General features: G+C 48.0%; 1 protein-coding gene across 1 annotated transcript in view; it reads left to right on the top strand.

Annotated features, from left to right (window-relative positions):
• The window catches only part of LOC129819043 (A disintegrin and metalloproteinase with thrombospondin motifs 19-like), a 169,110-nt gene that overhangs the window by 55,027 nt on the left and 91,803 nt on the right, over positions 1 to 22,280 (top strand). Inside the window, exons 3-7 of the mRNA XM_055875548.1 lie at positions 10,657 to 10,837; positions 16,295 to 16,467; positions 17,031 to 17,114; positions 17,466 to 17,620; positions 22,091 to 22,134. Of these exons, the coding sequence (XP_055731523.1) occupies positions 10,657 to 10,837; positions 16,295 to 16,467; positions 17,031 to 17,114; positions 17,466 to 17,620; positions 22,091 to 22,134 (637 nt within the window). The remainder of the gene's footprint in view (positions 1 to 10,656; positions 10,838 to 16,294; positions 16,468 to 17,030; positions 17,115 to 17,465; positions 17,621 to 22,090; positions 22,135 to 22,280) is intronic.

Genomic DNA, 22,280 nt, shown 5'->3' with positions numbered 1-22,280 from the left:
GGAGCTTTAGGTAGTGGGGAGGTAGTGGGGAGCTCTAGGTAGTGGGAAGGTAGTGGGGAGTTCTAGGTAGTGGGGAGTTCTAGGTAGTGGGGAGGTAGTGGGGAGTTCTAGGTAGTGGGGAGTTCTAGGTAGTGGGGAGCTCTAGGTAGTGGAGAGCGCTAGGTAGTGAGGAGCTCTAGGTAGTAGGGAGCTCAAGGTAGTGGGGAGTTCTAGGGAGTGGGGAACTCTAGGGAGTGGGAAGGTAGTGGGGAGCTCTAGGTAGTGGGGAGTTCTAGGGAGTGGGGAACTCTAGGGAGTGGGAAGGTAGTGGGGAGCTCTAGGTAGTGGGGAGTTCTAGGGAGTGGGGAACTCTAGGGAGTGGGAAGGTAGTGGGGAGCTCTAGGTAGTGGGGAGTTCTAGGGAGTGGGGAACTCTAGGTAGTGGGGAGCTCTAGGTAGTGGGGAGCTCTAGGTAGTGAGGATCTCTAGGTAGTAGGGAGCTCTAGGTAGTGGGGAGGTAGTGGGGAACTTTAGTTAGTGGGAAGGTGCGGGGAGCTCTAGGTAGTAGGGAGCTCTAGGTAGTGGGGAGGTGTGGGGAGCTCTAGGTAGTGGGGAGCTCTAGGTAGTGAGGATCTCTAGGTAGTAGGGAGCTCTAGGTAGTGGGGAGGTAGTGGGGAGCTCTAGGTAGTGGGGGAACTCTAGGTAGTGGGGAGGTAGTAGGGAGCTCTAGGTAGTGGAGAGCTCTAGGTAGTGGGGAGCTCTAGGTAGTGGGGAGTTCTAGGTATTGGGGAGCTTTAGGTAGTGGGGAGGTAGTGGGGAGCTCTAGGTAGTGGGAAGGTAGTGGGGAGTTCTAGGTAGTGGGGAGTTCTAGGTAGTGGGGAGGTAGTGGGGAGTTCTAGGTAGTGGGGAGTTCTAGGTAGTGGGGAGTTCTAGGTAGTGGGGAGCTCTAGGTAGTGGAGAGCGCTAGGTAGTGAGGAGCTCTAGGTAGTAGGGAGCTCAAGGTAGTGGGGAGTTCTAGGGAGTGGGGAACTCTAGGGAGTGGGAAGGTAGTGGGGAGCTCTAGGTAGTGGGGAGTTCTAGGGAGTGGGGAACTCTAGGGAGTGGGAAGGTAGTGGGGAGCTCTAGGTAGTGGGGAGTTCTAGGGAGTGGGGAACTCTAGGGAGTGGGAAGGTAGTAGGGAGCTCTAGGTAGTGGGGAGTTCTAGGGAGTGGGGAACTCTAGGTAGTGGGGAGCTCTAGGTAGTGGGGAGCTCTAGGTAGTGGGGGAACTCTATGTAGTGGGGAGCTCTTGGTAGTCGGGAGCTCTAGGTAGTGGTGAGTTAGTGGGGAATTCTAGGTGGTGGAGAGGTAGTGGGGGGCTCTAGGTAGTGGGGAGCTCTAGGTAGTGGGATAGTAGTGGGGAGCTCTAGGTAGTGGGGAGCTCTAGGAAGTGGGGAGCTCTAGGTAGTGGGGGGTGCTCTAGGTAGTGGGGAGCTCTATGTAGTGGGGAGCTCTAGGAAGTGGGGAACTCTAGGTAGTGGGGAGCTCTAGGTAGTGGGGAGCTCTAGGTAGTGGGGAGGTAGTGGGGAGGTAGTAGGGAGCTCTAGGTATTGGGGAGCTCTAGGTATTGGGGAGCTTTAGGTAGTGGGGAGGTAGTGGGGAGGTAGTGGGGAGGTAGTAGGGAGCTCTAGGTATTTGGGAGCTCTTGATATTGGGGAGCTCTAGGTAGTGGGGAGCTCTAGGTAGTGGGGAGGTGTGGGGAGCTCTAGGTAGTGGGGAGCTCTAGGTAGTGAGGATCTCTAGGTAGTCGGGAGCTCTAGGTAGTGGGGAGGTAGTGGGGAACTTTAGTTAGTGGGAAGGTGCGGGGAGCTCTAGGTAGTAGGGAGCTCTAGGTAGTGGGGAGGTGTGGGGAGCTCTAGGTAGTGGGGAGCTCTAGGTAGTGAGGATCTCTAGGTAGTAGGGGAGGTAGTGGGGAACTTTAGTTAGTGGGAAGGTGCGGGGAGCTCTAGGTAGTAGGGAGCTCTAGGTAGTGGGGAGGTGTGGGGAGCTCTAGGTAGTGGGGAGCTCTAGGTAGTGAGGATCTCTAGGTAGTAGGGAGCTCTAGGTAGTGGGGAGGTAGTGGGGAGCTCTAGGTAGTGGGGGAACTCTAGGTAGTGGGGAGGTAGTAGGGAGCTCTAGGTAGTGGAGAGCTCTAGGTAGTGGGGAGCTCTAGGTAGTGGGGAGTTCTAGGTATTGGGGAGCTTTAGGTAGTGGGGAGGTAGTGGGGAGCTCTAGGTAGTGGGAAGGTAGTGGGGAGTTCTAGGTAGTGGGGAGTTCTAGGTAGTGGGGAGGTAGTGGGGAGTTCTAGGTAGTGGGGAGTTCTAGGTAGTGGGGAGCTCTAGGTAGTGGAGAGCGCTAGGTAGTGAGGAGCTCTAGGTAGTAGGGAGCTCAAGGTAGTGGGGAGTTCTAGGGAGTGGGGAACTCTAGGGAGTGGGAAGGTAGTGGGGAGCTCTAGGTAGTGGGGAGTTCTAGGGAGTGGGGAACTCTAGGGAGTGGGAAGGTAGTGGGGAGCTCTAGGTAGTGGGGAGTTCTAGGGAGTGGGGAACTCTAGGGAGTGGGAAGGTAGTGGGGAGCTCTAGGTAGTGGGGAGTTCTAGGGAGTGGGGAACTCTAGGTAGTGGGGAGCTCTAGGTAGTGGGGAGCTCTAGGTAGTGAGGATCTCTAGGTAGTAGGGAGCTCTAGGTAGTGGGGAGGTAGTGGGGAACTTTAGTTAGTGGGAAGGTGCGGGGAGCTCTAGGTAGTAGGGAGCTCTAGGTAGTGGGGAGGTGTGGGGAGCTCTAGGTAGTGGGGAGCTCTAGGTAGTGAGGATCTCTAGGTAGTAGGGAGCTCTAGGTAGTGGGGAGGTAGTGGGGAGCTCTAGGTAGTGGGGGAACTCTAGGTAGTGGGGAGGTAGTAGGGAGCTCTAGGTAGTGGAGAGCTCTAGGTAGTGGGGAGCTCTAGGTAGTGGGGAGTTCTAGGTATTGGGGAGCTTTAGGTAGTGGGGAGGTAGTGGGGAGCTCTAGGTAGTGGGAAGGTAGTGGGGAGTTCTAGGTAGTGGGGAGTTCTAGGTAGTGGGGAGGTAGTGGGGAGTTCTAGGTAGTGGGGAGTTCTAGGTAGTGGGGAGTTCTAGGTAGTGGGGAGCTCTAGGTAGTGGAGAGCGCTAGGTAGTGAGGAGCTCTAGGTAGTAGGGAGCTCAAGGTAGTGGGGAGTTCTAGGGAGTGGGGAACTCTAGGGAGTGGGAAGGTAGTGGGGAGCTCTAGGTAGTGGGGAGTTCTAGGGAGTGGGGAACTCTAGGGAGTGGGAAGGTAGTGGGGAGCTCTAGGTAGTGGGGAGTTCTAGGGAGTGGGGAACTCTAGGGAGTGGGAAGGTAGTGGGGAGCTCTAGGTAGTGGGGAGTTCTAGGGAGTGGGGAACTCTAGGTAGTGGGGAGCTCTAGGTAGTGGGGAGCTCTAGGTAGTGGGGGAACTCTATGTAGTGGGGAGCTCTTGGTAGTCGGGAGCTCTAGGTAGTGGTGAGTTAGTGGGGAATTCTAGGTGGTGGAGAGGTAGTGGGGGGCTCTAGGTAGTGGGGAGCTCTAGGTAGTGGGGTAGTAGTGGGGAGCTCTAGGTAGTGGGGAGCTCTAGGAAGTGGGGAGCTCTAGGTAGTGGGGGGTGCTCTAGGTAGTGGGGAGCTCTATGTAGTGGGGAGCTCTAGGAAGTGGGGAACTCTAGGTAGTGGGGAGCTCTAGGTAGTGGGGAGCTCTAGGTAGTGGGGAGGTAGTGGGGAGGTAGTAGGGAGCTCTAGGTATTGGGGAGCTCTAGGTATTGGGGAGCTTTAGGTAGTGGGGAGGTAGTGGGGAGGTAGTGGGGAGGTAGTAGGGAGCTCTAGGTATTGGGGAGCTCTAGATATTGGGGAGCTCTAGGTAGTGGGGAGCTCTAGGTAGTGGGGAGGTGTGGGGAGCTCTAGGTAGTGGGGAGCTCTAGGTAGTGAGGATCTCTAGGTAGTAGGGAGCTCTAGGTAGTGGGGAGGTAGTGGGGAACTTTAGTTAGTGGGAAGGTGCGGGGAGCTCTAGGTAGTAGGGAGCTCTAGGTAGTGGGGAGGTGTGGGGAGCTCTAGGTAGTGGGGAGCTCTAGGTAGTGAGGATCTCTAGGTAGTAGGGAGCTCTAGGTAGTGGGGAGGTAGTGGGGAGCTCTAGGTAGTGGGGGAACTCTAGGTAGTGGGGAGGTAGTAGGGAGCTCTAGGTAGTGGAGAGCTCTAGGTAGTGGGGAGCTCTAGGTAGTGGGGAGTTCTAGGTATTGGGGAGCTTTAGGTAGTGGGGAGGTAGTGGGGAGCTCTAGGTAGTGGGAAGGTAGTGGGGAGTTCTAGGTAGTGGGGAGTTCTAGGTAGTGGGGAGGTAGTGGGGAGTTCTAGGTAGTGGGGAGTTCTAGGTAGTGGGGAGCTCTAGGTAGTGGAGAGCGCTAGGTAGTGAGGAGCTCTAGGTAGTAGGGAGCTCAAGGTAGTGGGGAGTTCTAGGGAGTGGGGAACTCTAGGGAGTGGGAAGGTAGTGGGGAGCTCTAGGTAGTGGGGAGTTCTAGGGAGTGGGGAACTCTAGGGAGTGGGAAGGTAGTGGGGAGCTCTAGGTAGTGGGGAGTTCTAGGGAGTGGGGAACTCTAGGGAGTGGGAAGGTAGTGGGGAGCTCTAGGTAGTGGGGAGTTCTAGGGAGTGGGGAACTCTAGGTAGTGGGGAGCTCTAGGTAGTGGGGAGCTCTAGGTAGTGAGGATCTCTAGGTAGTAGGGAGCTCTAGGTAGTGGGGAGGTAGTGGGGAACTTTAGTTAGTGGGAAGGTGCGGGGAGCTCTAGGTAGTAGGGAGCTCTAGGTAGTGGGGAGGTGTGGGGAGCTCTAGGTAGTGGGGAGCTCTAGGTAGTGAGGATCTCTAGGTAGTAGGGAGCTCTAGGTAGTGGGGAGGTAGTGGGGAGCTCTAGGTAGTGGGGGAACTCTAGGTAGTGGGGAGGTAGTAGGGAGCTCTAGGTAGTGGAGAGCTCTAGGTAGTGGGGAGCTCTAGGTAGTGGGGAGTTCTAGGTATTGGGGAGCTTTAGGTAGTGGGGAGGTAGTGGGGAGCTCTAGGTAGTGGGAAGGTAGTGGGGAGTTCTAGGTAGTGGGGAGTTCTAGGTAGTGGGGAGGTAGTGGGGAGTTCTAGGTAGTGGGGAGTTCTAGGTAGTGGGGAGTTCTAGGTAGTGGGGAGCTCTAGGTAGTGGAGAGCGCTAGGTAGTGAGGAGCTCTAGGTAGTAGGGAGCTCAAGGTAGTGGGGAGTTCTAGGGAGTGGGGAACTCTAGGGAGTGGGAAGGTAGTGGGGAGCTCTAGGTAGTGGGGAGTTCTAGGGAGTGGGGAACTCTAGGGAGTGGGAAGGTAGTGGGGAGCTCTAGGTAGTGGGGAGTTCTAGGGAGTGGGGAACTCTAGGGAGTGGGAAGGTAGTGGGGAGCTCTAGGTAGTGGGGAGTTCTAGGGAGTGGGGAACTCTAGGTAGTGGGGAGCTCTAGGTAGTGGGGAGCTCTAGGTAGTGGGGGAACTCTATGTAGTGGGGAGCTCTTGGTAGTCGGGAGCTCTAGGTAGTGGTGAGTTAGTGGGGAATTCTAGGTGGTGGAGAGGTAGTGGGGGGCTCTAGGTAGTGGGGAGCTCTAGGTAGTGGGGTAGTAGTGGGGAGCTCTAGGTAGTGGGGAGCTCTAGGAAGTGGGGAGCTCTAGGTAGTGGGGGGTGCTCTAGGTAGTGGGGAGCTCTATGTAGTGGGGAGCTCTAGGAAGTGGGGAACTCTAGGTAGTGGGGAGCTCTAGGTAGTGGGGAGCTCTAGGTAGTGGGGAGGTAGTGGGGAGGTAGTAGGGAGCTCTAGGTATTGGGGAGCTCTAGGTATTGGGGAGCTTTAGGTAGTGGGGAGGTAGTGGGGAACTTTAGTTCGTGGGGAGGTGCGGGGAGCTCTAGGTAGTAGGGAGCTCTAGGTAGTGGGGAGGTGTGGGGAGCTCTAGGTAGTGGGGAGCTCTAGGTAGTGGGGAGCTCTAGGTAGTGGGGAGCTCTAGGTAGTGGGGAGCTCTAGGTAATGGGGAGCTCTAGGAAGTGGGGAGCTCTAGGTGGTGGGGAGCTTTAGTTAGTGAGGAGCTCTAGGTAGTGGTGAGCTCTAAGTAGTGGTGAGCTCTAGGTAGTGGGGAACTCTAGGTAGTGGGGGAACTCTAGGTAGTGTTGAGCTCTAGGTAGTGGGGGAACTCTAGGTAGTGGGGAGCTCTTGGTAGTGGGGAGGTAGTGGGGAACTCTAGGTAGTGGGGAGCTCTAGGTAGTGGGGAGTTCTAGGTAGTGGGTAGCTCTAGGTAGTGGGGAACTCTAGGTAGTGGGGAGCTCTAGGTAGTGGGGAGCTCTAGGTAGTGGGGAGGTAGTGGGGAGGTAGTAGGGAGCTATAGGTATTGGGGAGCTCTAGGTATTGGGGAGCTCTAGGTAGTGGGGAGCTCTAGGTAGTGGGGAGCTGTGGGGAGCTCTAGGTAGTGGGGAGCTCTAAGTAGTGAGGATCTCTAGGTAGTAGGGAGCTCTAGGTAGTGGGGAGGTAATTTGGAACTTTAGTTAGTGGGGAGGTGCGGGGAGCTCTAGGTAGTAGGGAGCTCTAGGTAGTGGGGAGGTGTGGGGAGCTCTAGGTAGTGGGGAGCTCTAGGTAGTGAGGATCTCTAGGTAGTAGGGAGCTCTAGGTAGTGGGGAGGTAGTGGGGAGCTCTAGGTAGTGGGGTAGTAGTGGGGAGCTCTAGGTAGTGGGGAGCTCTAGGAAGTGGGGAGCTCTAGGTAGTGGGGGGTGCTCTAGGTAGTGGGGAGCTCTATGTAGTGGGGAGCTCTAGGAAGTGGGGAACTCTAGGTAGTGGGGAGCTCTAGGTAGTGGGGAGCTCTAGGTAGTGGGGAGGTAGTGGGGAGGTAGTAGGGAGCTCTAGGTATTGGGGAGCTCTAGGTATTGGGGAGCTTTAGGTAGTGGGGAGGTAGTGGGGAACTTTAGTTCGTGGGGAGGTGCGGGGAGCTCTAGGTAGTAGGGAGCTCTAGGTAGTGGGGAGGTGTGGGGAGCTCTAGGTAGTGGGGAGCTCTAGGTAGTGGGGAGCTCTAGGTAGTGGGGAGCTCTAGGTAGTGGGGAGCTCTAGGTAATGGGGAGCTCTAGGAAGTGGGGAGCTCTAGGTGGTGGGGAGCTTTAGTTAGTGAGGAGCTCTAGGTAGTGGTGAGCTCTAAGTAGTGGTGAGCTCTAGGTAGTGGGGAACTCTAGGTAGTGGGGGAACTCTAGGTAGTGTTGAGCTCTAGGTAGTGGGGGAACTCTAGGTAGTGGGGGAACTCTAGGTAGTGGGGAGCTCTTGGTAGTGGGGAGGTAGTGGGGAACTCTAGGTAGTGGGGAGCTCTAGGTAGTGGGGAGTTCTAGGTAGTGGGGAGTTCTAGGTAGTGGGGAGCTCTAGGTAGTGGGGAGCTCTAGGTATTGGGGAGCTCTAGGTATTGGGGAGCTCTAGCTATTGGGGAGCTCTAGGTAGTGGGGAACTCTAGGTAGTGGGGAGCTCTAGGTAGTGGGGTGCTCTAGGTAGTGGGGAGGTAGTGGGGAGGTAGTAGGGAGCTCTAGGTATTGGGGAGCTCTAGGTATTGGGGAGCTCTAGGTAGTGGGGAGCTCTAGGTAGTGGGGAGCTGTGGGGAGCTCTAGGTAGTGGGGAGCTCTAAGTAGTGAGGATCTCTAGGTAGTAGGGAGCTCTAGGTAGTGGGGAGGTAGTGGGGAACTTTAGTTAGTGGGGAGGTGCGGGGAGCTCTAGGTAGTAGGGAGCTCTAGGTAGTGGGGAGGTGTGGGGAGCTCTAGGTAGTGGGGAGCTCTAGGTAGTGAGGATCTCTAGGTAGTAGGGAGCTCTAGGTAGTCGGGAGGTAGTGGGGAGCTCTAGGTAGTGGAGAGCTCTAGGTAGTGGGGAGCTCTAGGTAGTGGGGGAACTCTAGGTAGTGGGGAGGTAGTTGGGAGCTCTAGGTAGTGGGGAGCTCTAGGTAGTGGGGAGCTCTAGGTAGTGGGGGAACTCTAGGTAGTGGGGAGGTAGTAGGGAGCTCTAGGTAGTGGAGAGCTCTAGGTAGTGGGGAGCTCTAGGTAGTGGGGAGTTCTAGGTATTGGGGAGCTTTAGGTAGTGGGGAGGTAGTGGGGAGCTCTAGGTAGTGGGAAGGTAGTGGGGAGTTCTAGGTAGTGGGGAGTTCTAGGTAGTGGGGAGTTCTAGGTAGTGGGGAGGTAGTGGGGAGTTCTAGGTAGTGGGGAGTTCTAGGTAGTGGGGAGCTCTAGGTAGTGGAGAGCGCTAGGTAGTGAGGAGCTCTAGGTAGTAGGGACCTCTAGGTAGTAGGGAGCTCAAGGTAGTGGGGAGTTCTAGGGAGTGGGGAACTCTAGGGAGTGGGAAGGTAGTGGGGAGCTCTAGGTAGTGGGGAGTTCTAGGGAATGGGGAACTCTAGGTAGTCGAGAGGTAGTGGGGGAACTCTAGTTAGTGGGGAGCTCTAGGTAGTGGGGAGGGAGTGGGGAGCTCTAGGTATTGGGGAGCTCTAGGTAGTGGGGAGGGATTGGGGAGTTGTAGGTAGTGGGGAGCTCTAGGTATTGGGGAGCTCTAGGTAGTTATGGAGGTAGTGGGGAACTTTAGTTACTGGGGAGGTGTGGGGAGCTCTAGGTAGTAGGGAGCTTTAGGTAGTGGGGAGGTGTGGGGAGCTCTAGGTAGTGGGGAGGTAGTGGGGAACTTTAGGTACTGGGGAGCTCTATGTAGCGGGGAGCTCTAGGAAGTGGGGAGCTCTAGGTAGTGGGGGGTGCTCTAGGTAGTTGGGAGCTCTAGGTAGTGAGGAGCTCTAGGTAGTAGGGGGCTCTAGGTAGTGGGGAGCTCTAGGTAGTGGGGAGCTCTAGGTAGTAGGGAGCTCTAGGTAGTGGGGAGTTCTAGGTAGTGGGGAGCTCAAGGTAGTGGGGTGGTAGTGGGGAACTCTAGGTAGTGAGGAGCTCTAGGTAGTGAGGAGCACTAGGTAGTAGGGAGCTCTAGGTAGTAGGGAGCTCAAGGTAGGGCGAAGGTAGTGGGGAAATCTAGGTAGTGGTGAGCTCTAGGTAGTAGGGAGCTCAAGGTAGTGGGAAGGTAGTGGGGAGCTCTTGGAAGTGGGGAGCTCTTGGAGGTGGGGAGCTCTTGGAGGTGGGGAGCTCTTGGTGGTGGGGAGCTCTAGGAAGTGGGGAGCTCTAGGTAGTGGGGAGCTTTAGTTAGTGAGGAGCTCTTGGTGGTGGGGAGCTCTAGGTAGGGGGGGAACTCTAGGTAGTGCTGAGCTGTAAGTAGTGGGGAGCTCTAGGTGGTGGGGAGTTTAAGTTAGTGGGGAGCTCTAGGTAGTGGGGAGGTAGTGGTGAGCTCTAGGTAGTGGGGAGCTCTTGGTAGTCGGGAGCTCTAGGTAGTGGTGAGTTAGTGGGGAATTCTAGGTAGTGGAGAGGTAGTGGGGGGATCTAGGTAGTGGGGAGCTCTAGGTAGTGGGGTAGTAGTGGGGAGCTCTAGGTAGTGGGGAGCTCTATGTAGTGGGGAGCTCTATGTAGTGGGGAGCTCTATGTAGTGGGGAGCTCTAGGAAGTGGGGAGCTCTAGGAAGTGGGGAGCTCTAGGAAGTGGGGAGCTCTAGGTAGTGGGGAGCTCTAGGTAGTAGGGAGGTCTAGGAAGTGGGGAGCTCTAGGTGGTGGGGAGCTTTAGTTAGTGAAGAGCTCTAGGTAGTAGGGAGCTTTAGTTAGTGAGGAGCTCTAGGTAGTGGTGAGCTCTAAGTAGTGGGGAGCTCTAGGTGATGTGTGGCGGGGAGCGTGTAAGCAGGGCTTTGTTATTTGGACTAACTGACCTGTAATGTAAAGTTCCCCTAGTTGTAGACGTCTCGGCCGCATGGCATACCTCTTTCAGGGCTGGGGTTCTGGGGTTCCGGGGTTCTGGGGTTCTGTGTAGTGTGTTTAGCCGGAAGGTTCAGAGAAATGCCACAACCACTTCAAGCTCTGCACGGAAGTGGGAAACCTGACTAGCGTTCACACCGACCAATGAGAATGCTGCTCCTTATTGCTCAGAGAGAGACGCTGTGAACATACTGAGAAGGACAAACGCAGTGCAGTGTGTTGTATCGTTTGACATGCACTGACGTCAGGCTGTCAGCTTTCTTATTGAAATGTCAGTGTATATCAGGCTGATGACATGGTCAGGACAGCGACAACACAGCGGGCTCAAGTGATGAGTGACTGAAATGTTTAGGTCTTGCATTCAATGTAATCTGCGTTTGTTGCTGTACGTTCATCTCTCATTCAAAATTAAGCCAGGTGTTCTCTTAGATGTAATAAGGGAGAGAGAGAGAGAGAGAAAGAGGCTTTACCGTCATGAATACTTCATGGCTCTACTGTACAGTTTGAAGTCATTTTTCCCCCAGACACAAATCAGCACCTATTGTGCGTCCCCGTGTGTCTCAGTTGATAGAGGATGATGGTTGCAACTTCACGGTTTTGGGTTCGTTTCCCATGGTGGGCCAGTAAGTTGCTCTGGATAGGTGTCTGCTAAAATGTAAATGTATTTTTGATGCCTAGATTGATATGCTGCTGTGCTCTCCTACAATATCTCCCCTCCTTTGTCAGTGGGCGAAGTTTAAGCTGGATGCGCTGTCATCAGATGGTCAGGGAAAAAATGCGGTTTGAGCGCAAGCCATGATCTCTGTCTTGTCTTGTCCATTTTTTGCAGATGGGCTTCATTCAACTCAATGGAGACTTCCTCTACATCGAGCCTGTCAATAGAACGCTGGCCGTCGCGGGACAGGCCCACCGCGTGACCAGGAGGAAGCGCTCCACCACCGAGGAGAGACAGACAGACAAGCAGACGACAGACAAACAGACAAGCGGCAACTACTGTGGAGTCATTCCAGGTGGACTTTCTCCATCTTGTGCTGCAGACACATTATTGATGAAGATTTTCCCCTTTCGGAACACTGAAGTTATTAAAGGGATACTGCACTTTTTAAGTGTTAGGTTAAGTTTTAGTTTGGTTTAAAATTGGTTTAGGGGTTATTGGTCTACGCTGCCTGTTATGAAGATCCCACAGAGATCCTATTAAATTACTTTAGGGGCTATGCGGTATTTGGGGAAGTTACTCTAAAAATGCAGTTTAACATGCTAACAATTACTTCACACTGGAAGAAGTTACACTACACTAAAGCTACCCTTAATAAATATATAGTTTACTTAACTACTTTGAAAAATATGTTCACTACATCCAATCTACTTTGTGAAAAATTACATTTCTAAATCTGAAATATTGTAGACTACAAATTGCAAGAAGAGATCAGTCTGGAGTCACTGAATTTAGCCTAGTAAACACAACAACTATGTTTCAAGTGAGAATAAGGCAGGTCTGATGCCAAAACAGAAAGGACATTCTTGCCTACTTCACCCATATTTTATTATATTTTTGCAAAGAAAATTGTGTGTACTTCCTGTAGTTAGCTACACCACTACATGGCAAAAAAAAGTAATTAACTACTGTAAACACTACCTAGATTTGAATTTAGTTCAACTACCACCAAGCTACTTCAAAATGTAGTTAAAATACTTGTTTAACTACATGAAGTTCACTACTCCAACACTGTGGCTATGTCATAAATAAATCCTCAAAGTTCCAGAATGGTGTGATAATGCCAGCCATTTTGGCCAAGGAGATTTCGAAATCAGTCTAATTGACCCTTTGCTAAGGCCCTCCCCCCTTGGAAACTGTTGCAAACTGTTGCAAAATTCCCCATTCAACCATTAGCGAAATCCCCTCACAATGATCACAAACTGTGTTTCTCAAATCAAAATCAAATCAAATTTTATTGTTTACATACACATGGTTAGCAGATGTTAATGCGAGTGTAGTGAAATGCTTGTGCTTCTAGTTCCGACCATGCAGTAATATCTAACAAGTAATCTAACAATTTCACAACAACTACCTTATACACACAAGTGTAAAGGAATGAATAAGAATATGTACATATATGTTCTAATACACAATGAAATTAAACACAGACTACCCCTTGCTAATCAGGAAACTTGCGTATGTTGTGGTGGACTGTCATTGCAATTGCATCACAGGAACCTGGTAAAATGATTTATGTAGTGTAGCTAGCAACAGTGAATGGCTCAGAATTCACTGTAAACATGCAGTCAAAGCTATAACCACTTTTGGAGCTTTCAAATCGTATCCGGATGTCGACTGCAGATGGGAGTTGTATTCATAGCATTGCTAACTTAGCTAGCTTACATACATTTTTAGATTTTTTTTAAATATTAAGTGGCTAGCTAGCATTAGCAACGTTTGGTAGTCAATGCGACAGAGAGCTAGCTAACCAGCTGTTAGCAAACAATGTAACAAAAATATAATTTTGGATAAAAAAATACTCCATCAACAGGCTCTGCATTTCAGCAATCACAGTAGCAAGTATTTCTGGTGCACTATTAAATGATTTAGCCATTAAGCACAGCTCTTGCCATAGCCCTGACTGGCTTTCATGCGTTTTAAACGTGAGCTTGGCCGAGGTGTCGGACTCAATGACAGTTGCTATCCATTGGTGCACTGTGATTGGTTGCCCACAAGATGACAAGATGGTACCGACAGACATGGTTCCCCTGTTCCTCGCTCCTAGCCAACTTTGCCATATATATATATTTTGGGGGGTTATTTATTACATTATTTGCTCAGAATGTTTCTTGCTGAAAATAACTTTTGGATATTATATTGGCAGTCACTCACCAGCATTTCGACCAGAAATGACTCGTTCCACAATTGTATCCTTTGTTTGTACCCCCTGAGGCAATTCCACTGACCCCAGGGGTTGCTACAAGACGCCGTCGACGGAGAAGAGGAATTCGGAGTGTGCTTTTAGTCCGACTTAGGAGGCGTGCATACCATCCACCATTTTCGAGTATATTACTCACTAATGTGCAGTCCCTGGACAATAAAGTAGGCGAGCTCAGGGCGAGGATCTCCTTCCAGAGAGACATCAGGGACTGTAACATACTTTGTTTCATGCAATCATGGCTCTCTCTGGATATACTGTCCTCGTCCATACAGCCAGCAGCGTTCTCTATACATTGCCCGGACAGGAAGAAAGAACTCTCCGGTAAAAATAACATATTCAGTCTCCCTATCCCAGTCTGTTGTTCCCACTTGCTTCAAGATGTCCACCATTGTTCCTTTACCCAAGAAAACAAAGGTAACTGAACTAAATACTATCGCTACGTAGCATTCACTTCTGTCATCATGAAGTGTTTTGAGAGGCTATTTAAGGATCATATCACCTCCACCTTACCTGACACCCTAGACCCACTGCAATTTGCATACCGCCCTAACAGATCCACGGATAACGCAATCGCAATCGCCATCGCACTGCACACTTCCCTATCCCATCTGGACAAGAGGAATACCTATGTAAGAATGCTGTTCATCGACTACAGCTTAAGCTCATCACTAAGCTCTGGGCCCTGGGTCTGGACCCCGCCCTGTGCAACTGGGTCCTGGGCCTCCTGATGAGCCGACCCTAGGTGGTGAAGGTAGGCAACAACACCTCCGCTATGCTGATCTTCAACACGGGGGACCCACAAGGGTGGTGCTCAGCCCCCTCCTGTACACCCTGTTCACTCATGACTGTGTGACCACGCACGTCTCCAACTTAATCATCAAGTTTGCAGACGAAACAACAGTGGTAGGCCCGATTACCAACAAAATTAAAGAGCCGATCATGGACTTCAGGAGACAGCAGAGAGAAGCATGCCCCCATCCACATCGACGAGGCCGCAGTGGAGAAGGTGAAAAGCTCATCGGAGTACAGATCATTGACAACCTGAAATGGTCCATCCAAACAGACAGTGTGGTGAAGAAAAGACCCTCACAAAACTTCTACAGATGCACCATTGAGAGCATCCTGCCGGGTTGTATCACCGCCTGGTACGGTGATGCATTTCCTCCTTTCAGTTATGCAGGGAAATAAAAGTAAAGCATGTGATATAGCAGAAATTGTGTAATAGAAATATTGTCAAACCAAAATATGTCTTAAATATAAATAAATAAATAAATAATAAATAATAATATAAATACAGTTTAAACAGGATTTATACAAATGTTCTGTATAAATAGCCTCTAAAATATAATATGATTCAATATCAGTACTTGCTGCATTTACAACTTGTCTAAGTCCTATCATCAACGGACTTAAGCCAGTGTCTGGCTGTGTATTGACTACATTGTTTGTATGGAATGTTGGTATATTGGAAGTTCATTTGAAAAATTTGATGGAATCATTCCACTAAAACTCGTTGGCTAGCTAGCTAATAAACATACTGTAATATCTTATCACATCACTGGCTGACCATGGTTGACCAACTCCTTGACCAAAATGATCTTTTATACTGTCATAACATAGTTTATGTCCATTCTAGTATTCCTACTTCTATGAAAGATCTACAAGTACACAGATGTATTTTGAAGTTATATTTTTCTGTCTCTTTAAGTAATGATAATACTAATAATAATGGGCCTTGTAGAACATGTTTGTCTGGTATAACTGGTCAGTAAATTAATATATTGTAGGTAGAGATATTTAATGTCTCTACCTATGTTAATTTACTGACCAGCCATACCTTACCTTTAAGCATGATGCAACAGTGTCAACAAACCATGTTCTTCACAAAGTCCCAGTGACACATTCTCACCCCGTAGGTTGTTATCCACCTCTGATCCTGTCATCCTAAGGCATTTCCACCTATGCTGTTCATCAACCCTACATTTTGATTTGTACATCTCAATGTCAGAAAGTAATAGCTTCCACACTGGCGTTCGTCCTCTTGCATGCTAAGGCTCCATGGGTAAAGCTCATGCCTCAGCTTATTGAGAGATCCATGTCTGATTTATGTACAGCGAGCAAGAGAACTCACTGGTGTGTAGACGAAGACGTTTTCTCTGCTCGCCAGATTGGACTTCTGAGATCTCTTTAAACCCAGAAAAGATGTGAACATATAAAAACAGTCACCCGCAACTCAACATAACTGTCACACGTAGACCTACAGTATCTCTCATGTTCAACGATAGTGGCGCCGGTCGTAAGACGTTCGTCGTTCTATCGTTCCTAGTTCTCACCTTGAGTAAGCGCTGGGTTATCTCCACATCAGTGTTAAACCTCGAGCTCTCGCAAAGCGGACTAGAAACCAAGAAGGGTTTTCATTACGAGGTCTTACCTATCTGCTTTGGATCAAGGAAATCCACTCCAGATGAGGTCAATGTGTGTGGACTTTCTGTCTACTACCCATTTTCAAAATAAGTGTGTGCTGACCAATAAAGTCACTATATAACTGACCACTTTTTCATGTGTATGGGCGTACGTTTCAGTTACAGATACCAGACAGTTACATGGAGTTACATGGAACTACAGTGTCAATACGCTTGTAACTGATTTGAAACAGAATCTGACCAGTTTCATTGTTCTGTGTTCTTTTGTTATAGTGACTAGTTACACTATGATTATACTAGTTACCATGTTACTGACTAGTTACACTCTGGTTATACTAGTTACCATGTTATACTGACTAGTTACACTCTGGTTATACGCTAGTAACTACATGGGCTAACACTATTTGAATAGGAATTACAAAAGGACTCCATAACACATTCATAAGGACTCCATAACACACTCATAAGGACTCCATAACACATTCATAAGGACTCCATAACACATTCATAAGGATTACATAACACATTCATAAGGACTCCATAACACATTCATAAGGACTCCATAACACATTCATAAGGACTCCATAACACATTCATAAGGACTCCATAACACATTCATAAGGACTACATAACACATTCATAAGGATTACATAACACATTCATAAGGACTCCATAACACATTCATAAGGACTCCATAACACATTCATAAGGATTACATAACACATTCATAAGGACTCCATAACACATTCATAAGGACTCCATAACACATTCATAAGGACTCCATAACACATTCATAAGGACTACATAACACATTCATAAGGATTACATAACACATTCATAAGGACTCCATAACACATTCATAAGGACTCCATAACACATTCATAAGGATTACATAACACATTCATAAGGACTACATAACACATTCATAAGGACTACATAACACATTCCTAAGGACTACATAACACATTAAAAGGACTCCATAACACATTCATCAGCCACACATAACACATTCATGAGCAGTACACAAGCATTTATGTAACGCCTACGTCAACAACCACAATTTGACTACAGGGCGTTATGAGAAGCGTCACAATAAGCGTTGTCATTTTTCTCTGTTTATTTACAGAAAGACAGAAGAGTAAAACCAGGAAACCGTCTGAGGGAGGCAGAGGGAAACGGTACTCGTATAAACTACTCCACGAGTACAACGTGGAGACTGTGGTGGTGGCCGACCCAGCCATGGTCAGCTACCACGGCTCAGAGGCAGCCAAACGATTCATCCTCACCATCATGAATATGGTATGTGTATAGACTTACATAGAACCTACTATGAATATATTGTACGATACATATAGAATCATGTAATAAGATATCTATGGGTATCTATGTATCTGTTCTCTGGTCCTGTCCAGAAACAACCCTCCTACCCCTTAAACCATGGGTCTCAAACATACAGCCCGCGGGTGGTTTGAGTAAAATAACTAAAAACCAAATGGAAAGTGTGTATAAATGATCATGGACCTAGATTCATACAGTTTCTTGGCTTTGTCCAGGTAATAATCACCCAAATGAAAGCTAGACAGTCAGGGAGCATAGACAATTCCCACAAAAACGATGGATAGAGGACACATTAGTTGAAGACGGAATGTGGCTCCCCGGGACAAGATGAGTTTGACACCGCTGCACCTAACCCTACTTCTATCCCCCTGTACTTCCTTGGCCCTGTCCAGAAACAACCTCTAAAACCCTTACCCTAGGCACTGAAACGATAGGATAGGTATGTTGTTGCTATACAGCGATATCGTTTTGTTGCCGTGTTATTATTACAAGGGTTTTAAATAATATCCATTACTTTTTTGCAGGTTTTCAACTTGTTTCAACACAAGAGCCTGGGAATACAGATTAATATCCGATTGACTAAACTTGTACTGCTTCACGAAACACCAGTAAGAAACTACTTCAACTGTACAGTATATTATACTAATATAATATGATGTTAGCTGATGTACGAAGGGCTATATAAATACATTTGATTTGATTTACAGTATGAGACATAACACTACAAGTAGAGTAACTTAGAATAACTTCACGTCTATATTCTACAACAGGGTTGATTTTATTTCCAATGTCATGTCATGAATACATCATAAGCAGTCATAGAAGCTTATGTCAGGTCAAAACAATGAATAAAATGTCTACCTATCTCTCTCTCTCTCTCTCTCTCTCTCTCTGTCTGTCTGTCTGTCTGTCTGTCTGTCTGTCTGTCTGTCTGTCTGTCTGTCTGTCTGTCTATGCAGTCAGACATGTACATTGGTCACCATGGTGAGAAGATGCTGGAGAGTTTCTGTCGTTGGCAGCAGGAGGAGTATGGGAAGAAGAGCGTGATGTCAGACTTTAGCACTCGGTGGAGGGAGGACTTACCCTCCGTGGACACGGCCATTCTAATCACACGGTACTGTGTCCATTGCATGCACTGTTCAAAGAAAATAAATAGATACCCACACACACTCCCATATACTTTATTTCTGTAAAAAATGTCGCCCTGTTCAATTGATTTATTTTCTATTATATAATCTTTTGAATCCTGTACCTGGAAAATTGCTAGATGTGCGTGCATTACTTTTGAACATATACTGGTCATTCATCCCCAAAGTGTCCAGGCAGGTCTGATCTCCTGCAGCCGTGACATACATTTAGAACACACCCAATAGGCCAGCCATTGGTCACGTCACCTGCCCATCAACACCTTTACCCATCCCACTGTCCAATACCTAGGTAGTACGGCAAAAAAATTAACAGACTCCGCTTTCAAAAAGTCAGTTCCTACAAGCAGCTATTCATACAGTACCAGTCAAAAGTGTGAACACACCTACTCATTCAAGGGTTGTTTCTTTATTTTTTTTTACTATTTTCTACATTGTAGAATAATAGTGAATACATCAAAACTATCAAATAGCACATATGGAATCATGTAGTAACCAAAAAAGTGTTAAACAAATCAAAAATAATTTTATATTTGAGATTCTTCAATGTAGCTACCCTTTGCCTTGATGACAGCTTTGCACAATCTTGGCATTCTCTCAACCTGCTTAATGAGGTAGCCACCTGGAATGCATTTCAATTAACAGGTGTGTCTTATTAAAAGTTAATTTGTGGAATTTCTTTCCTTCTTAATGCATTTGAACCAATCAGTTGTGTTGTGAGGTAGGGGTGGTATACAGAAGATAGCCCTATTTGGTCAAATACAATGTCAGTCCTTCATGGTCGAATTGCTGCAAAGAAACCACTACTAAAGGACGCCAATAAGAGGAAGAGACTTGCTTGGGCCAAGCTGTCATCAAGGCAAAGGGTGGCTACTTTGAAGAATTTAAAATATATTTTGATATGTTTAACACTTTTTTTGCTAACTACATGATTACATATGCGTTATTTATTAGTTTTGATGTCTTCATTATTAAAATAGTAAAAAATAAAGAAAAACCCTTGAATGAGCTGGTGTGTCATAATATTGTCTATGACAGTTATTCCCAAACTGGGGCTTGCACATATTCTTTGCACCCTAAAAGAAACGTTTTAGAATCATCCACACAACTGGACAGTTTTTGTGTTTTGGGAACATATCTTTTGTCATGTCCCCACATGGTCCTTACCACACTGTTCCCACAACCTAATGAAACATTCTGGGAACTTTTTAAAGAACAGATTAAATGTCTTATAGGAATGTTCTTGCAACATCAGGCGAATGTTTTATACAAACATTATAATCATCACATTACTGGTACATTGTGTTATTACATTACCTGGAAAACTTTTAAATATAAAAAGATTTTGTTATCAAACAAATTCTCTTAATGTTTTGTGGACGTTATCATCCTAATGTTAAATAAAAAGCCCTGAGTAGAACGTAATGGGAATCTTAGCTTATGTTCTGGGAATGTTCCCGATTTGCTGGGATGTCAGTCCTATGACTTGAAAGTGCACAAGTGTGTACCCACTCACTGCAGCTTGCACTACCATCTACTGCTCAGTTTAAGACTGCTAACATACAACTGGACAAGTGTCACATTAGCTGGCTAAAGCGATTAGCCTCTTGGAAATTCAACACCCGGGTTCTGTTCTTTGATTTCATCAAATACCTCCATGTCATAACAGAGAGACCTCCATGTCATAACAGAGAGACCTCCATGTCATGAGGTATTAACAGAGAGACCTCCATGTCATAACAGAGAGACCTCCATGTCATAACAGAGAGACCTCCATGTCATAACAGAGAGACCTCCATGTCATAACAGAGAGACCTCCATGTCATGAGGTATTAACAGACACCACCTCCATGTCATGAGGTATTAACAGAGAGACCTCCATGTCATGAGGTATTAACAGACACCACCTCCATGTCATGATGTATTAACAGAGAGACCTCCATGTCATGAGGTATTAACAGAGAGACCTCCATGTCATGAGGTATTAACAGAGAGACCTCCATGTCATGAGGTATTAACAGAGAGACCTCCATGTCATGATGTATTAACAGAGAGACCTCCATGTCATGATGTATTAACAGAGAGACCTCCATGTCATGATGTATTAACAGAGAGACCTCCATGTCATGAGGTATTAACAGAGTGACCTCCGTGTCATGAGGTATTAACAGAGAGACCTCCATGTCATGATGTATTAACAGAGAGACCTCCATGTCATGATGTATTAACAGAGAGACCTCCATGTCATGAGGTATTAACAGAGAGACCTCCATGTCATGATGTATTAACAGAGAGACCTTCATGTCATGATGTATTAACAGAGAGACCTCAATGTCATGAGGTTTTAACAGAGAGACCTCCATGTCATGATGTATTAACAGAGAGACCTCCATGTCATGATGTATTAACAAAGAGACCTCCATGTCATGATGTATTAACAGAGAGACCTCCATGTCATGAGGTATTAACAGAGAGACCTCCATGTCATGATGTATTAACAGAGAGACCTCCATGTCATGATGTATTAACAGAGAGACCTCCATGTCATGAGGTATTAACAGAGAGACCTCCATGTCATGAGGTATTAACAGAGAGACCTCCATGTCATGATGTATTAACAGAGACCCCTTTATTTAACTAGGCAAGTCAGAATAAGAACAAATTCGTATTTACAATGACGGCCTACCCCAGCCAAACTCTAACCCGGACGACACTGGGGCAATTGTGCGCCGCCCTATGGGACGAGGTATGTCATGAGGTATTAACAGAGAGACCTTCATGTTTTGAGGTATTAACAGAGAGAGGACTCAGTCAACTTCATGGGAAAGTATTTCGGGCACTCGATGCTGACTCAGAACATGCAGTCTTTTTGGTTTTCATTTCAATTAAGCTGTTAATGGGCAGTGATCACGTACGACCCGCTGTGTCCCAAATAGCCCTCTAGTCCCTATATAGTGCACTACCTTTGACCAGTTCCTTGGGAATAGGATGGCATTTGAGACTAAGCCTTTGAATTATTTGGCCAGCCAAATTATCCGTCCAGTTTAGCTATAAATCCCCTCCGAAAAGAGCTGGCTGGAGTCAGAATCTGATTCGGACCTGTTGATAGATCTCAGCGCTCTGATGGGTGATTCCGAGCAAGCAGGTGTTTGATGTTGGCGCAGCGCGGAACGTTGTCAGATAAAAGAGCTGGCCCCATTCCCCTCTGAGGGTTGGTGTGGTGGGTTAGGGTCCCCTCAGAGGGTTGGTGTGGTGGGTTAGGGTCTCCTCTGAGAGATAGTGGGGAGTGTTTGGGTCCCCTCTGAGGTTTGGTGTGGTGGGTTAGGGTCTCCTCAGAGAGATAGTGGGGAGTGTTTGGGTCCCCTCTGAGGTTTGGTGTGGTGGGTTAGGGTCTCCTCTGAGAGATAGTGGGGAGTGTTTGGGTCCCCTCTGAGGTTTGGTGTGGTGGGTTAGGGTCTCCTCTGAGAGATAGTGGGGAGTGTTAGGGTCCCCTCTGAGGTTTGGTGTGGTGGGTTAGGGTCTCCTCAGAGAGATAGTGGGGAGTGTTTGGGTCTCCTCAGAGGGTTTGTGTGACACATTCCCACCTGTAGTACATGCATTTGCTACATGCATTTGTCCCTGTCATACGGTAGACTCGCGTGTGCACACACTCGCGTGTACACACGCACACACACACACACACTCTCTCTCACACACACATATACTGACTGAGCTTTTTGGCGTGCAAAACACACACACACCAAGGGTTTATCCTGAAAAGACTGAGAACACGAGTAACAACATCTGCCAAAGGGAAAAGTTATCATTATCATAATAATGATAACAGTGAATAGTTCTCCTGTGGTTCATTTAAAAAATCAAGTCAAAGACTGAAGAGACCAGTTCTTCACGAGACCATTTCTCTTCACCTGAAAGTACAGCCAAGTCAAATCTGAAGCCATAACAATACCTCACGTACTGAACTATAATAAACCTGTTCAATCCCTTTTCTATGGAGATTAAATAGAAATGGGCTAAGGTACATACCTTATATGGTACCTGTAGTTCACCATAAACACACACAAGCACCGCACACACGCCCTCATCCTCGACCACACAGCCACACAGTCATGTGTGAGAGCTGGGTTTAGGTTCCTGAGGCGTTGCCTTTATAGAGGTCACAACCTTTGCCAGCCCCACCCCCAAGTTCTCCCTTCTGAATTTGAGACATAACTCCCGATTAACCCCTTATAGCAGCTTTGAGGATTTGAGGATCGATGATGGCTCCCATATCCCCTGCTAATCCACGGCACTTGGTCTGCTCTGCCACCGGAGGGGATAAGCAGGCCTTGAGAGTTCTCTACTGAGCCATACCAATCAAGTGGTCAAGGGGGGGATCAGAGCATCAAAGTTGGCTTTGCCCGGTGGATGTTGACGTTTCTTTGTGTTTTATGTTGCAGGAAGGATTTCTGCGTGCATAAAGATGAACCCTGTGACACTGTAGGTGAGTGGGATACAGCTCTCCCTGTGTGTGTATCTGTCTGCAAGCATGTGTGTATCAGTGTGTCAAAGCAAAGTGTAACCTTGATGTTAAGGATAAAGTCCCGTTGCTGCTGTTGAAGGTAGTACATTGAGTTTATAGTTAATGTT

Source organism: Salvelinus fontinalis, chromosome 21 (genome assembly GCF_029448725.1).
Source record: "Salvelinus fontinalis isolate EN_2023a chromosome 21, ASM2944872v1, whole genome shotgun sequence".
NCBI lineage: Eukaryota > Metazoa > Chordata > Actinopteri > Salmoniformes > Salmonidae > Salvelinus > Salvelinus fontinalis.
This window is presented reverse-complemented; position numbering and strand designations above follow the sequence as displayed.